The sequence below is a fragment of the Mustelus asterias genome, chromosome 1 (genome assembly GCF_964213995.1).
Source record: "Mustelus asterias chromosome 1, sMusAst1.hap1.1, whole genome shotgun sequence".
Taxonomy (NCBI): domain Eukaryota; kingdom Metazoa; phylum Chordata; class Chondrichthyes; order Carcharhiniformes; family Triakidae; genus Mustelus; species Mustelus asterias.
The window spans coordinates 113,345,840-113,363,535 of record NC_135801.1 but is presented as its reverse complement, the minus strand read 5'-3'; the positions used below and the strand labels follow the sequence as shown (position 1 = coordinate 113,363,535).

General features: G+C 40.2%; 1 protein-coding gene across 3 annotated transcripts in view; it reads right to left on the bottom strand.

The window, feature by feature from the left end:
* Positions 1 to 1,564: 1,564 nt before the first annotated feature.
* The window catches only part of ociad1 (OCIA domain containing 1), a 36,046-nt gene continuing 19,914 nt past the window's right edge, over positions 1,565 to 17,696 (bottom strand). Inside the window, exons 6-8 of one of the 3 annotated variants that reach the window (XM_078217186.1) lie at positions 16,811 to 16,998; positions 5,523 to 5,681; positions 1,565 to 2,126 (exon numbers count right to left, since the gene is read on the bottom strand). In XM_078217186.1, the coding sequence (XP_078073312.1) occupies positions 2,086 to 2,126; positions 5,523 to 5,681; positions 16,811 to 16,998 (388 nt within the window). In that variant the 3' untranslated portion in view covers positions 1,565 to 2,085. The remainder of the gene's footprint in view (positions 2,127 to 5,522; positions 5,682 to 16,810; positions 16,999 to 17,696) is intronic. The other 2 variants (XM_078217187.1, XM_078217188.1) reach the window with 2 other exon arrangements.

Below are 17,696 nucleotides of genomic sequence, written 5' to 3'. Positions count from 1 at the left end.
CATTGACTGGCTCCCCCTTGTCAACTCTACTAGTTACATCTTCAAATAATTCGTTATATCTTCAAAGATCATGGCCAGTGTATGGCTGAACTCCATTTACCTGCCTTTGCTCCATGTCCTACAAAACCATCATGAATTTATATAAAAGTAGATCAAATCACTCCATTATATTGAATAGGTAACACCCAAGGCTTTGCAATACTGGCAGGAAGAGCTATCAGTTTGGTAATGGTGAGCTATTTTTCTATGGATAGTATACCTTTAAGATGTTGATTTTGTGTCTCTGTATGCTCTGTTTGAGAGCAGATTTCCACTCCATCTGATGAAGAAGCAGCGCTCCGAAAGCCAATGGTATTTGCTACCAAATAAACCTGTTGGACTTTAACCTGATGTTGTTAAAACTTCTAGTTTAACTTTAGCCAAAGTTTTCAGTCTGATAAATTCAATTATAACAAATTGAAATATCTTATATCAGGCTAATATACTTGCTACTGATTCTACCTCCCTAAGCATTCATAATTCTTTCACCTATCTTTGAATTAAAATATAAAAGTTTTGCACAGATGTCCTAGGGTCAACCATCTTATATGGAAGGAAGGTCTTTGATGAAGCAGCTAAAGGTTAGATGTTTGCTGATTGTACAATGTTCAGCACCATTTGCGACTCCTCAGATACTGAAGCAGTTTACATCCAAATGCAGCAAGAGCAAAACAATATCCAGGCTTGCATTGACAAATGGAAATTAACATGTACAGCACAGTAGTTCCAGGCAATGACCATCTTTCAGAGAGAATCTAACCATCACCTCTTCACATTCAATGGCATTATCATCACAGAATCTCCCACTATCAACATCAAGGGGGTTACCATTGAGCAGAAACTCAACTGGACCAGCCATTTATTGTGTCTACAAAAACAGCTCAGGTGCTAGCAATCCTATTGTGAGTAACTCTTCCCTCACTACAACCCACCATCAACTCCGGAAATTTTGTCCACCATCTACAAGGCACAAGCCAGGAATGCAATGGAATACTCTATGCCTGGATGAGTGCAGTTCCAAAAACATTCAAGCTTGACACCATCCAGGTCAAAGCAGCCTGCTTGATTAGCACCCCATCCACAATTGCTCCCTCCACCACCAACACACTGGCAGCAGTGTGTATTTCTACAAGATGCACTGCAGGAACTCAAAGCTACTGAGACAGCACCTTCCAAACCCACGTCCAGTACCATCCAGAAAGGCAAGGGCAGTAGAAGCACGGGAACACAATCACCTGCAAGTTTTCCTTCAAGGCACACACCATTCCGATTTGGAAATATATCGCTGTTCCTTCACTCACTGGTTCAAAATCCTGGAATTCCCTCTCTAATAGTACTGTGGGTGTACCTATACCATAGACTGCAGTGGTCCAAAGAAGGCTGCTCACCACCACCTTCTCAAGGGTCATTAGGGATGGGCAATAAATGCTGACCGAGTCAGCAATGTCCACATCCCATGAATGAATAGAGAAAAGATTATTCAATAAGGAAATTATGAGATTGTTCTTATAAAAAAAGCACGGATAACAAAGCACTGTACATTTAATTAAGTTCATAATTTTTAAATTTATACTTGGATCAGTAGCTTCATGGTTACAAATGGAATATACATAGTATTTCTGAAATACAGTCCATCACTTTGGTTTAATTTGATTAACAGCAACAAGACAGCTCAGAATAAATATACAATTATCCATACTGAAGCTGTCCATTATACCCTTGAACGAAAGCAATGTTTTACTCTGCACACCTTCCCTGTTTAAAATTGTTACATTTAGAATTGAGCACGAGTATCAGCAAGAAAACTTCAGCAGTGTTTTCAAAAAAATCATAATTTTTATGAGAAATGGAACAGAAGTCTTTGACAGGTGATTCTGTAAACAGGTCAAATGGATTCCATTAAAAAGACAGATCAAAAGATCTTTATAATCTAATCAGGTTGGGATCAAACTTTTTAAAAACACACTTCAAGCTTTCAGATTAAATACATCTGTTGAATATTTCCAACATTCTGGCTTCACTTGCTTCTTGCCCGCAGAGTTTTCCTTATTCTTCCCAGGAATCTCCATACTTATTTGTTTTTGCTGCTGGAAAAAATATTAGACAAGAGATTATTAGCAATAATTTGAGAAGATTCTGATCAGTTACTTACAATAAAACCAACTTGTGGCACAAAAACAAAAAATGCTGAAAACGCAAGCTCTGGCAACAGCTGTAGAGAGAGAAAACAAAGTTAATGGCCTGTAGCCTCCTCGCTCCCCAGTGTTGGAATTGGTGGGGGTGAAGGGGGAGGTAAGGATTTACCTGGCAATTGTCCAGAAGCACCAACATCCTCTGGACAATTGAGCTGCACAGAGAACCATCCCACAAAGTGATTTAAATCACTATCAGATGGTTCTGCCAGTGTTATGCTAATAGTTACTCTGAAAGAATAAATAAAAGCACTTCGAACTTCAAATTATTTTTAAAAATTCAGACCGAACCCCACAGAGCACATACCACACCCCTAACCATCCCCCAGGAGGCTTGCCCATACTCCACCCCCCGCACATGGGAAGCCCTCCTCCACCTCAAGCTGACTGCCCTATCCCCTGAACCTACTTTCTCAGTCACACCTCCCGGCGAAACCCCCACCCCCTCCATGATCCATCCCAGCCCATTCCCTGGATGCCTGACTCTACCAATGCCTCACGACATGACCCCCTCAGATGTCTGACTCTTCCCCCTCCCCCTCCCCCACCCTCACTCCAGGTCCAAACCTCTACCCTTGACATCCCATTCACTTGCCCAAGGCAATTGCCTTCTCCCAGCAGGGGGCGGAGGGATTGTATTTTTTCTTCTAACGTTTACTGACTAACCGTTAGTGCAACTCTGGTGGAACCATCCAAAATTAGCTATTTAAATTACTTTGTCGGATGGCTCCAAGCTGCAATTACCTTGGGGGGGAGTTAGTGTTTCTGGACAATTGCCGTGCTAATTCTTACCTGGAAAGTTTCAAAAAGGGTTTCCCAGTGTATCTTTGGGACATGTCCCAAATCAGATGCTTGGAAACCAGCAAGTTATGGCCCACATGTAATAGCAGGAAACACTGATCATTAGTCCTCGATTTACAGGGTGCGAGTTATGATGAGTGGCATTTAATTCATTTATAAATTGACACCCTGTTTCCACTTAATATCAGTTTCAACTTTACATCACCTTGCCAGCATGTTCATACTTGCACATCAATGTTCTGTACTGCCCAATCTTATGGCTGGACAATGTTACTCCAACCACCAGTCTTCATTAGGTTAGAAATTAGCATATCATTCTATTCACCTGTACGCCAATGTCAGATTTGTTTTGGCACAACTGTCGCAGCAGCACTCAATGAATCACCTAATAAGCACTCAAATTCCAGGTTACACAGGCATCTGACAGTGATCAACGGCTTTATTATAGCTCCACACTAACTGACAATCTTGCGCTAAGGTGTGCAGGTATTAACAGTCACCTCAGTGAATTGAAAGGGCAAACGTTGAGGGCGTTTAACACTGCGGGCACCCCATGAGTGATTTCCAGCCTTGGTTCAGGAACCAATACCCCATTTATAACATTGCTCCTATGGGGAAAATCTGTTCTGACTTTCAACGCTTCGACTTGTCACATGGTTTTCAGGAACCAATTGTGTCCCAAGTTTGATGACTACCTGCATTGATTTGTTTGCTTACTTAGAAATAAACCATTATAATCAAATAAGGCATGATCCTAATCACTATTTCAAAATTCTTGTTGGATACAAATATAAATTTTCAACAGAACTACACAATCCATTGTATAAGTATTCCCAGGAATCTTCAAAGTTTAACTTTACTGTACACCAAATAAAAACTACACAAGGCCACTTTGGCACATCCCGCCAGTCCAACTCTTGTCACAATCTGATTGGATTGCCTCTACGTCCCCACAACACTGAATTTTCCTCAACTTCAAATATTTACTGTTCTCTGAAAAGATGCAATAGACTTTGCCTCAATTGATCCAGGGTGTAATAATTTCTCCCTATCCCTCTTATTCAAAACGAGAGGTCACACGATACCAGGTTATAATACAACGGGTTTATCTGAAATCTCAAATAGACCATTTGGATTATAACCTGGTGTCATGTGACCTCTCATCTTGTCCACCCCAGTCCAACACTGGCATCTCGACATCATGGCTCTTATTCAAAAAGTGATAAAGTTAATGACTTCACCACTGACCACACAACGGAGTGTTTGCGTCCTTATTTACCCTGTTAAAATGACTTGCATTTATATAGGACCTTGAAGTAGGAAATTGTCCCACTGCAGTTCACAGAAACATAATGAGAGAAAGACCAACATTGAGCAGGTAAATAAAATTAGGAGTGCTATACAGGAGTTTGATTGATAAATAGATTTTAATGGTGATTGTCGAGCGGTGTTCATTCATCCATTGTCGTAGCGTCTTAGACGTGCCGGATCATCGACACGGATGCCATCATTTCACGTGAGAACACCGTCTACCAGGTACACAGTACCTACTCTTGCAACTCGGCCAACGTTGTCTACCTGGACTTGCAGAATCTCACTGGCTGTCCTGTCTGGAGACAATACACATCTCTTTAACCTGTGCTTAATGCTCCCTCCACTCACATTGTCTGTATCTTTAAGACCTGGTTGGCTGTAGGGATTCGCATTCTAATCAGTATTCTGTAACTTGATTTTGTGTTTCTGTGCCCTGTTTGAGAGCAGATTTCCACTCCATCTGACGAAGGAGCAGCGCTCCGAAAGCTAATGGCATTTGCTACCAAATAAACCTGTTGGACTTTAACCTGGTGTTGTTAAAACTCTTACTCTGGAGATAAAGTCATGGGTCATTTTGGCAGTGGATCAACTGAGGCAAAGGTGGAGATGGGCTCTTATTTAAAAAAAACGATTCTTTTTCTTTGTAGCTGGAGTGAAAATGGCCCCATCTCCTCTCTCATTATAACTCAAGGCTGCCAATCCCTGTCTTTATGCTCTGTGGCTTTAATGTTCTTTCAAAAATGGAGTACTCCAGACAGCAAACCATACACTAACCTACCATCTTCTACAGAATATAATTACCTTTTGGTTCCTATGTATAATAAATTTTCAAAACATTTTTGTGGCAAGCTCATCTTCCTGGAACATAAAAAAATAGGGCTGCAGACAGCAGCCAGAACTGGATATATTACCAATCATTTGCACCATAACCAATTACAATCCAGCCAGGTTTGGCTTAACCAATTTAAGAACACAAACCCCTCCAAGCCATACACGATTGTGAGTTAGACATACATAATTTTGGATAGATATTTTTCACTCAGAATTCTGTCATTCCTGATTGAACACTATGAAGGGAAAACCATTGCAAGAACAGCAGCAGTTCAAGAAGCAGTTCAGGGAAAGGTGCAAGTGTGTCTTAGCAAGGACAAATTTTTCAAAAAATCCATAATTGACCTCCTTTGTTGTTAGGTGATCTCTGTGGAGTTGGTTTGTGAAGAGATTCTGCTTTTTGTGCCACTGTCACTTCGTATAGCTCCCTATTTTTGTTTCTCAATTCGTCGTATGTCATTGATTTCCTTTGAGGTTTTGATTCTTCTATCTCTGGACCAGGTGCTGTGGTTAGAAGCAAATAAACTTTTTAGAACAGGTTAAAGAAACCTGTGGTCAGAAGCAAGTACACGTATTTTAGAAGAGGTTAAAGAAACCTGTTCAGTGTCCTCCAATGAAAAATACAATGCAAAACAACAAGTGTTGCTTTACAGGATGCAATGTCATTTTGGGAAAAGTCTGGGTCTTGCAGCATTAAGTAGAAGGCCCAGGAGTAGTGACCTGACTTGCCCCAAACTGCTTTGGGCCATCAAGTTGGCCCAGGAGTAGTGGCCTGACTTGCCCAGACTGCTATGGGCCATCAGGCATCCCTGCTCTACATTCGCAGACAGGCACCTCAGTTCCAGGAATGATGCTGGTTTCAAGTGAAAATGGCTTTAGTATTACAGCTGCAATTTGTAAACTCGAAAATGCAATTGTAATTAGTGCTTACAATCAGATAACAGATTAGCTTCTGAAAAACAAGTACTAAATATCTACAATTTTTAGGATACATCAGCCTCCTCTTCATTGAAAAGTTTTCAAAATTAAAATTATTCCTCCCAAAACGTTTTGAAAACAACAGAAAATAAAATTACATGATTAAATCTCAAGCTTTGATTCTTCAGTGGCTACTATGGCTGTTCTGACTACCCCTCAGTTTTTAGGAGTTGCTTTTAAAAGGAAAAAAGTGAATAGTGGTTTTGAAAGTTTACTGTGATGGATTTGACTGGTAACAACCAGACCCAGAATTAACAAAGAATGATAGGATGTAATCTACTCAGCAACAAGGGAGAATCTGCATCAGCCCACAGAGATGAGTCTTTTTCTTAGTAATGAGATCAGCAGACATCTAGATGAGATTAGATGTAAACAGCCCTATCAGGGAGCAGTCCTTTTTGTGTACAATTGTTTTTTCTTCCATTTAGCAGTCTTTAGTAATTGGTACACTACAACTGGGCTGCTTATTCTCATGGGTGGTTTCACATGACTCCTCACTGGCTACAGGGGAGGTCCCGGAGGATTGGAGAATAGCCAATGCTGTTCTTTTGTTTAAGAAGGGTAGCAAGAATAATCCAGATAATTACAGGCGGGTGAGCCTTACATTGGAGAGGATTATTTGAGACAGGATTTATTCCCACTTGGAAATAAGTGGACATATTAGTGAGAGGCAACATGGTTTTGTGAAGGGGAGGTCGTGTCTCACAAACTTGATCGAGTTTTGAGGAAGTGACGAAGATGATTGATGAGGGTAGGGCAGTAGATGTTGTCTACATTGACTTCAGTAAGGCCTTTGACAAGGTCCCTCATGGCAGTCTAGTGCAGAAGGTGAAGTCACATGGAATCAGAAGTGAGCTGGCAAGGTGGATACAAAACTGGCTCGGTCAAAGAAGACAGAGGGTAGCAATGGAAGGGTGTGTTTCTGAATGGAAGGCTGTGACAAATGGCGTTCCTCAGGGATCAGTGCTGGGACCGTTGCTGTTTTAATTAATTAATAAATATATATATTTTAATAAATATATATATATATAATATACACACACACATACATACATACATACATATAATTTGGAAGAAAATGTAACTGGTTTGATTAGCAAGTTTGCGGACGACACAAAGGTTGGTGGATTTGCGGATAGCGATGAGGACCATCAGAGGATACAGCAGGATTTGGATCAGATGGAGGCTTGGGCAGAGAGATGGCAGATGGAGTTTAATCCGGACAAATGTGAGGTAATGCATTTTGGAAGGTCTAATCCAGAGAGGAAATGTACAGTAAATGGCAGAACCCTTAAGAGTATTGATAGGCAGAGGGATCTGGATGTACAGGTACACAGGTAATTGAAAGTGGCAATGCAGGTGAAGGTAGTCAAGGTGGCATACTTGCCTTCATCGGCCGAGGCATTGAATTTAAAAATTGGCAAGTCACGTTGCAGATTTATAGAACCTTAGTTAGGCTGCACTTCTGTTCAATTCTGGTCGCCACACTACCAGAAGGATGTGGAGGCTTTGGGGAGGGTACAGAAAAGATTTACCAGAATGTTGCCTGGTATGGAGGGCATTAACTATGAGGGGTTGGAGAAACTTAGTTTGTTCTCACTAGAACGACGGAGGTTGAGGGGGCGACCTGATAGAAGTCTACAAGATTATGAGAGGCATGGACAGTCAGAAGCTTTTTCCCAGGGTGAAAGAGTCAATTACTAGGGGGCATAGGTTTAAGGTGCGAGGGGCAAGGTTTAAAGGAGATGTAGGAGGCAGATTTTTTATACAGAGGGTGGTGGGTGCCTGGAACTCGTTGCCTGGGGAGGTAGTGGAAGCAGATACGGTAGTGACTTTTAAGGGGTGTCTTGACAAATCCATGAAAAGGATGGGAATAGAGGGATATGGTTCCCGGAAGGGTAGGGGGATTTTAGTTAAGTCGGATAGCATGGTCGATGCAGGCTTGGAGGGCCATAGGGCCTGTTCCTGTGTTGTAATTTTCTTTGTTCTTTATTTGAAATAAAATACATCACCACGAACTGGTGTCTCATGTTGAGATGCCCCACAGATAACATCAGCATGGTTCATCTTAACAAGCTTAATTCTTTGGGTGAAGGGGATTTTTGACTTTTAAAATGTAACAAGAGGGAGGACCACATGCAACCAAGTGAGAACGTGTTTGTTAAAATAAGGCGGCTGCAAAATGGCACTTGATATCTCAATCTTATCTGGACATAAACAATATGACAACAGCAAGTTTTTTAAAAAAGTGCCAAAAACCAAATTGATGGAATTGGCAAATAAATTGGAAGTAGACTTATCTACTGGTGCTAAGAAGGCTGAGATAATTGAAAGCTTAGCAACACATTTAAACATACGAGGTTAGCCAGACCCAATATTTCAACAAGTGAGGAAATTGAACTAGCTAAGCTGCAAGTAGAAAGAGACAAAGCAATTAAGTTAGAGATGCCAGAAAGAGAGGGGGAAAAAAAGAGGAGAGGAAAAGAGGAGAGAGCTTTCCAGTGGGAACAAGAGGAAAGAGAGAGTTTAAAAGGGAAATGGAGAAAGCTGCAAGGGACAAGAGACTTCCAACATTGCGCACAGGCAGCAGATAAAGAAAGGTTGACACACATGGTGGAGGAAGGTTGCTCTGGGCAGGAAACCAGTAGGAAGATGTTTCAATATGAAGAAGCCCTTCCCAAATTCGATGAACGACGCGGAGATGTTTTTCTGTGCATTTGAGAACGTAGATAAACAGCTGAACTGGCCAAAAGGCATTTGGACTCTAATCTAACAAACTAAACTTGGAGATAGGGTTAATGAAAACTATGTATTTCTGGCAGAGGAAAAGTCTGAGGACTATGACATAGTGGAGAAAGCTATTTGGGTATTTATGAGCAGGCACCAGAGGCTTAGAGGCAAAAGTTGCATGCTGTAAGAAAACAATCTGAACAGACTTGCATTGAATTCGAAAGGCAAAGCCATTTTGATAGGCAGATACAAGCGCTATAAATAGCAGAAACCTATGATGCCCTTGGAGGTACCTCTGTTAGAGGAATTTAAAGATCCGTTGCCTGCAACGATTAGAACTATTTTGAGGAACAGAAAGTTAGAATGACCAAACAAGTCATGGAACTTGCAGACGACTACAAGCTGGTTCTTATACCAAAGCCTTTCTTTAGACCCACTTATAAATTGGAGAAAGCGAGAAATTGGAAAGATGAGAGACACGACAGGCCACCAAGAGAGGGAGTGGTTGGAGCTGCCAAGGCAGGCTCATCTCAAACTAAAAGAGTCTGCTGTAAGGGTGGGGGGTATGAAAAAGGTTAGATGTGTTTGCTGCAATAAATTGGGCCACACAAGAAAATTTTACAAGATACAGGTGCGAGTCAATCCCTAATGCTATGGGATCAAGATATTTGTTGTCCAGTTGGAGTATTGAAGGAAAAGGTTTCGGTCAGCAGCATTCATGGGGAAAACGAGTGAAATCCCTTTAGTAAAAATAAGTTTAAAGAATAGTTTAAAACAGGGGAAGTTGTAATACGTGTAGAGGAAACTTTGCCTACGGCTGGCATTCAATTCATTCAAGGGAATGATATAGCAGGATCACAAATGGTGGTGATGGCTACAGTAGCCGAATAGCCACTAGAGAATCCAGCCACCATAAAATTACAGATAGACCATCCTGGGGTATTTCCATATTGTGTAGTGATGTAATCACAGGCTCATCAGTTAAGACAAAAGAGGGGGAATTGCGACCAGGACGAGGTCAGCGAGATCAGATTATCTGATACTATTTTTAGCAAACAAAACGAAAATGACGTGTTCAATTCGGAGAGGATGATTGAAGCAGAAGATCTAAATTTAAAGCAACTCTATCAGACTGTGTACTTAGCATTAGAAGTTCAATGCATTCCCAAATACTATGTACAAGAGAGCGTATTAATGAGAAAATGAAGGCCACCACATGTCAGTGCAGAGGACAAATGGACAGAGGTACACCAAATTGTATTGCCTTCTTGAGTATAGGAAGGAGATTCAGAGGATATTTCATGAAATTCCATTAGCGAGACACCTCGAATAAAGAAAACTCAAGTCAAAATTCAATGACTGTTTTATTGGCCTGGACTACACAAGGATGTAGTCACCTTTTGTTGAACCTGCCATCTGGCAGTTAATAGGGAAACCACAAGTGGTAATCAAATCAGCACTCTTCCTCCCTATCCTTTTACCAGGGTCCTAATCAACTGTGTAGGGCCCTTGCCAAGAACACACAGTGGGAATCAATATTTGCCCACTATCATGGATATATCACCCAATTCCCCGAAACCACACCCTTAAAAAAAAATACAGCTAGGAGAGGAATAGAGGAGCTAACAAAATCATTCACTAGATATGGCTTACTAAAGGATATACAATCAGACCAAGGGTCAAAATTTGTCAGGATTATTCAAAGAGGTCATGAATAACCTGGAGATCAAACAGTACAAATCTTTGGCATAAATCCAGAGTCCAAGGGAGCAAAGAGAGGGGGCACCAGACTTGAAAATCATGATGAGAGCTTATAGCCAAGACTATCCTCACGATTGGGACAAAGGGATTCAATTTCTGTTATTTGCCATTGGAGATGCACCAAATGAGTCTACCAACTTGTCTGTAGACCAATTCGAAAGGACATGAGGTCAGAGGACCAATGAAATTTATTTGTGAAAAGTTGCTAAGTCCCAAGTCAGAGTCTACTCTTTTAGAATACATCTCAAACTTCAGGGAATGACTGAATGGGGTTTGTGAGGTGGAGAGAAGATATTTATATAGAGCCCAGCAGGGAATGAAAGCAAGGGCTGATAGGAAGGCTTGAACTCAGTTTTGCAACAGGACAGAGCGCGCACTTGTGTTATTACCTGTGTCAGGCAAACCGCTGAAAACTATATTTAGTGGGTCATATCACATAGAAAAAAATTTGAGCGAGATAAACTATCTGGCATGCACCCCAGATAGATGAAAATCAGAGTGTTATGTAAACATGTTAAAGAGATATTAGGTCAGAGGAGATGAGAACAAGCATGAGGTCTTGTTAGCAATAAAGCAGGAGGAAGATGAGGGGTCAAATTGTGAGTAGAATTGTATTCTCACGAGTGGTTTCACGTGACTCCGCACACCGTTTTAAAAAAAAACCCACCATGAAGAGACACACTCACAGATGACATCAGCGTGGTTTGTGATATTACTCAAATTCATAATGCTGTTTGTATTCAAATAATTTTCAAAAAGGCGAATCTGAAATTCTGTCCTAAATGAAGGCACAAAAACATCTGCGGTGATAAAAATAGCTTATAATTCAAAAATAAAAATGTGCAAGCAGCACTCAATCATGTTTGAAGTTGATCTTTCGCTCTACAAAATAGTATGATCAAGAAAACCAATTCTACAGGAATATATAACACTACATATGGGAACATCACTGACCTTCCTGAATATGTACGAAATATGTTTGGGAAACTAAACCATGAAGACCTACAAGGTATGATCCCAAAGCATGCTAAAAGTGGACTTAAAACAGTATTGGAAATTCTTTGCAAAGCAGTATTTGAATTGTACAGGCACTGTTGATGGGTAAGTGAAGGTTAAAGCAATGGGAGGAAGAGATGCTGAGTGTCATTTGGAATAGTGTTCAAAAGTCACTCAAGACTTTATAGGACAATAAAAAATATAGGAAGACTAATTAATCAACCCTTACATCATTTCTGATAAACACAAAGAAAGCGAGTAATGCACTGACGGGTGATAATCCTGCTGACCAGAGGTGTTTGCTCTGGCTGCAAAACCATGTCTTGGCAGGACACAAGGGCGCCATACCCAACCAAATCTGTCAAGTAAAGCCTCATCTCTCAGCTAAAGTCTAAATTCAGGATCTTTGACGTTTCACAAGACTTCACGAAAATAACAAGTGAAATTTATTATTAGTCATCTTGCTATGTGTGGTAGTTTATGGAGGCCTCCTCTACACCTTGCCCCACATTTGTGGAGTGGTGCTCCTCAAGATACAAATTGTCTGCTTCTAATGGACAGACATGTCGATAGTCATTGCTGGGCTATGGCTAATTATTTATAATATAGCAAATAGACAGATAGCAAATCATAGCAATTATTGAATATCAATTTATTATAGGATTTCCAATGTTAGAACTAAGAGAAGCTCCAACTATAGATTGAACTAATAAACCACACTTCTCAGCATACCTCAAAGCAAACAATTCTCAGAAGTAATAATACCAAAAGGTTATTAATGGTTTACCGTTAGAAGGAACTTTTGATTTCCTGGGCAACTACAGAGCATCAGCTACTTGTACATAAAAAGACTGTCGTGCTAAAAGGCATTTTATTCAAAAGAAATCACTTCAATTAAAAATTAGCCTTTATGTTTTTTTAAAAAAGTGCTTGAAAGATGAAATTGATGCTTTTATTCTATTGGAGGAGATGCAGATAAATGCATTTCCATCTTCTGAAACCTAGTGTTAAATGCCTTGTCACAAACAGAGTGCACCTTAATTTCTCAGACTCAAGAACGGAAATTTGCGGCTCAGAGTGTACATTCCTAATCATATCTGTAGAATGAATACAGCTGTATGCTTTTGGCTCCAAATATTTAATCAAAATGTAATTCAAAAGGTACCAAAGTTTATATTTTTAAAAAATCAAACTCTTGGAGCAGCATGCTGTCTTACATAATTATTGAAAACATTTTATATTAGAATTCACATTCCCTTTCAAAAAATATAAATCCACCATTACAAAAAAGCAGAGCATCAGCTAGAATTTTACAAAAGGAAATTGGGTTGGCTGCCAGCCTGCACGTGTAAAACATGGTAGGATGATGTCAGGTCACAAACCCGACATCAACATGTTGGTATCCCATAATATGGTAGTTGGCTGGCCGTTGAAATCAGCAGCCCACCCACCACTTAGGAAAAAACTCATTCAGGGGCAATTGAGCTGGTTAACAAGCCAAGTGATACCATAATGTGATTGGTGGTGGAAGATGGGCAAGAGTGGGTAGACTGCTTTTTCATCAGCCGATGCAAAAACAGGAAGGGGAGGGCAATACCTCCTTTCTGAGGGTGCTCTGTACTATACATCAGGGGTACCCCACCCAAGATGGTACCCCTCCTTTTGTGCCTTCCCTCTGGTGTCCAAAATCTGACCCCACTCTTCCCTAGGGTACTCCATCCCTCCCTGTCCAAAAATCCCCAAACTTACCTGGGTTTGGGATTCACGCCATCTTCAGATTGACCAGCAGCTCTTAAGGGTGAGATTTGTTTCCAGTGAGGGCTGTAAGTTCCTTGTTGAACTCAAGGCTGTCCACAATGCAATATCACTGCAGGGGAGCCTTTTTAAAAAATTGGTCCATTCGCAACCAAGTTTTCTAATAGGGTGGTGTGGAGGGAGCAATCTCCTATCCCCCCAAAAAAATTGGATAAAATTCCTGAAACCCAATGTATTAAAATAAATTTACTGCTGAGTTCCTTAATCAAGGCTAGATTTTTAAGTTGAATTAGCAATGCCATAATTGTGAGGACTTGAATATTCACATAGACTGGACCAATTAAATTGGCAAAGGTAGTCGATGGATGTTAAACGTACCAAAAGATGTGCTGGTTAGATGCGTTGCATACTAAATTCTCCCTCAGTGTATCTGAACAGGCGCCGGAGTGTGGCGACTAGGGGATTTTCACAGTAACTTCATTGCAGTGTTAATGTAAGCAATGTCACTGGTGTGGGGTGGGGGGGAGGGAAGAGGAGAGATAACTGTGAAATGTGATTTTGGGGGGGGATAACTGTGAAATGTGATTTGGACTTCTTGCAAGATTTTCTGCTCCCATCGCTGAACCCGCCTGATGAAAATGGGAGTGGAAAATCCCAGCCACAAACAGGAAACATTATCATAAGGAAATAACAAAGACATAGACACAAAATATTTGTTCAGTCTTCACAATAAAAGATAAGAGTTACATACCAAACATTGAGGGTAGCTTAGGAGCTAATAAGAATGAAAAAATTAAGATAATATCTTTGGTTAAAATGTACTGTAGAAATTTAAGGGAACAAAATCTGTAAAAAGCAGAGAGAAAAACAGGGAAGTACAGGCTTCTTAACAATTGTAGGGAAAGTTCTGTAATTTATTAAGGAAGTCTTAACAGTGCACTTTGAAAACCATAGTTTTATCAGACAAAGCTTGGCAGTGTGGAAGATCGGAAGGATCTTGGGGTCCGGGTTCATAGGACACTCAAAGCAGCGTTGCAGGTAGAGGCTGTAATTAAGAGGGCGTATGGAATACTGGCCTTCATCAATAGAGGAATTGAGTTTAGAAATCGGGAGATAATGCTGCAGCTGTATGGGACCCTGGTCAGACCCCACCTGGAGTATTGCGCCCAGTTCTGGTCACCTCATTACAGAAAGGATGTGGAAGCCGTAGAAAGGGTGCAGAGGAGATTTTCAAGGATGTTGCCTGGATTCGATGGCATGCCTTATGAGGATAGGTTGAGAGAGTTAGGTCTTTTCTCCTTGGAGAGGCGAAGGATGAGAGGTGACCTGATAGAGGTGTATAAGATGTTGAGAGGTATTGATAGAGTGGATTCTCAGAGGCTTTTACCCGGGGCTGGAATGGTTGCCACAAGAGGTCACAGGTTTAAGGTGCTGGGGAGTAGGTACAGAGGAGATGTTAGGGGTAAGTTTTTCACTCAGAGGGTGGTGGGTGTGTGGAATCGGCTGGGTCTTTTAAGAGACTTTTGGATAAGTTCATGGAAGTTAGTAAGATAGAGGGTTAGAGGTAAGCCTAGTAGGTAGGGACATGTTTGGCGCAACTTGTCGGCCGAAGGGCCTGTTTGTGCTGTAGTTTTTCTATGTTCTAAAGCCAACATGGCTTTACTGAACTAAAATAGTATTTGACAAGTTGATTAGAGTTTTTGAGGATGTAACTAGCAGGGTAGACAGAGATGAACCAGTACTTCTAGCATTCTTGGATTTCCAAAAACCATTCAATAAAGTGTCACACACAAGATTAGTACACAAGATGAACGCTCAGGGAATGGCAACAACATATAGCAAGGATAGGGAATTGGTAAATGGATGAGAAGCAAAGGGAATTTTCAAGTTGGCATGCAGCAGTGTAGGGTCAGTACTTGGCTAATTTAGATCAATGCTGGGGCCTCAGATTTTTTACAATCTATATTAATGACTTGGATGAAGAGATAGAGTAATATATTTAATTTTACTAATGACACAAAGCTAGGTATGAATGCAAGCTGTGAGACAGGCACAAAGGGGCTGCAAAAAGATATAAACAAGTTGTGAGAGGGTAATAGTAGCAAGAGTATAATTTGGGAACATATCAGGTTATTTATTCACTTTGGCAGTAAGAATAGAAAAATATATATTTTTTAAAATGGCATTTAACTTGGAAGTTCAAGAAATATAGAAAGTTAGCATGCAGGTACAGCATGTTGGCCTATATTGCAAGGAGATTCAAGTACAGGAATAAAGAAGTATTGTGTGCAGTTTTGGTCTCTAAACTTAAGAAACTTAAAAGAGTGGAGCCATTCCCTGGGCGTTCATCTTGTGTGTGACACTTTATTGAATGGTTTTTGGAAATCCAGGAATGCTAGAACTACTGGTTCCCCTCTATTTACCCTGCTAGTTACATCCTCAAAAACTCAAATCAATTTGTGAAATACTATTTCAGTTCAGTAAAGCATAGCCCAATTTAAAATGTTAAGTATTTCTCATTCACTTGCATGATTTTATTTCACATTGTAACCAAAGGCAAAATTTCTCAGCTGACCTCAAGTTCACCAAAATATGCTTGCATTGGTACAGCAAAGGTTCACTAGATTGGTCCTTGGGATGAGAGAGTTAGCCAATGAAAAGCTGAGTAATCTATTCAACTGGAGTTTAAAAGAATCGGATATGATCTCATTGAAATATGAAACATTCTGAAGCGACCTCTTAGGGTGGATGCATAGGCTGTTTCCCATTGCCTGAGAATCTAGAACAAGGGGGCACAGTCCCAAAATAAGGGCCTGATTGTTCAGGACTGAAATGAGGACAACACTTTGACTCAAGGGGCTGTAGATCTTTTGAATTCTCTACCCCGGAAGGTCCTAGATGCTCCAAAATGAAATTTAAGGTTGAACATAGACACATTTTTGGTCTCAGGAGATCAAGGGAAATGGAGAGTGGGCAGGAAGGTGATCTTGAAGCCAAAGGTCTGCCACAATCGTATTAAATTGCACAGCAGGTTCAACAGGCCATACTGTTGACACCTGTTCCTATTTTGCAGAGTTCACTTTTTTAGATTTAAGTGGTCAGCTTTTTATTTGAAGCTGTTGAGTTTGAAGTTTTATAGATTAGCATTAAGTTGATATAGTTCTACATTATGAAACTACTATAAATGGATATGGTCTCAGATTATTGCTGCACAAAGACTTTAAATAACTGACATTAATGAGCCTGCTTTTCTGAAGTACTTTGTTAAAGTATTTGATAATCTTACAGGTTGCAGTGAATCAAGCTCACTTAAAATTAGTGATCTATCATTAAATAGATCTATTATTTAAAAATCCGCTACATCCTTCTTCAAAAGAATTGACTATTGCAAAGGGAAATAGCACACAAAATACCTCCTGGACTGTCATCAATCCCAGTCGGAGCTGAATCACTGAGCGTAGAACTGAACGGAACGGACTCAAAATTGGGTTCAGCATGGCTACTGTCGCTGTAATCACTAGGGTAGGAGGAGGAGGTATTTACTTCAGGTTGTAAATGTTCTGCAGCATGGTCAGGAAATTCTGACTTCTGATATGAACGTCTGTAATACAAAATGAACATTTATTGCCGCTAGATTGTTAGGATTGTGAAAGTGGGTAGGGCTGGGGAGAAACAATAGAAATTGCAAGGCAATGTACTTAGACATGCGGATGATATGTCCTCATGACAATTTATTTCTCACCATAAGGTTAATGATGCTCCTTTAAACAACAACTTTTCATGCTAGAGTGGAGCCCAGATGAAACATTCAAAAGTATAACCTAATTTAAAATGTTAAGTATTTGTCATTCATTTGCATGATTTTATATCACATTGTAACCAAGGGCAAAATTCCTCAGCTAACCTCAAATACACCAAAACTAAAAATACATCTTAATGTTCAAAATCCAAATTAATTCAACACAGACATTTAATTCCAAGGTTGTTTTTGAATTCCACTCTGATCCACCCTTGATTACAACATCAAAACCTATAACTGGGAGAAGGGACAGTCATCATCTTAGACCCCTGCCTTACAAGATAATTCGTACAATAAATTCATTTAGTTTTACACTGGGATCAGTACGTGTAATACAGTAAATACCAACATGCCCTTGAAAATTTTGTTCATAAATCTTTCAGTTTTATACTGTTCTAACTGACCTGCTCGCTTTTGCCTTTTAGCAGATCTTAGGTAGGAACAAAACAATTCAAGTTCATCATACCACTCAAGAATAACTTGCAACTATACTTTTAATG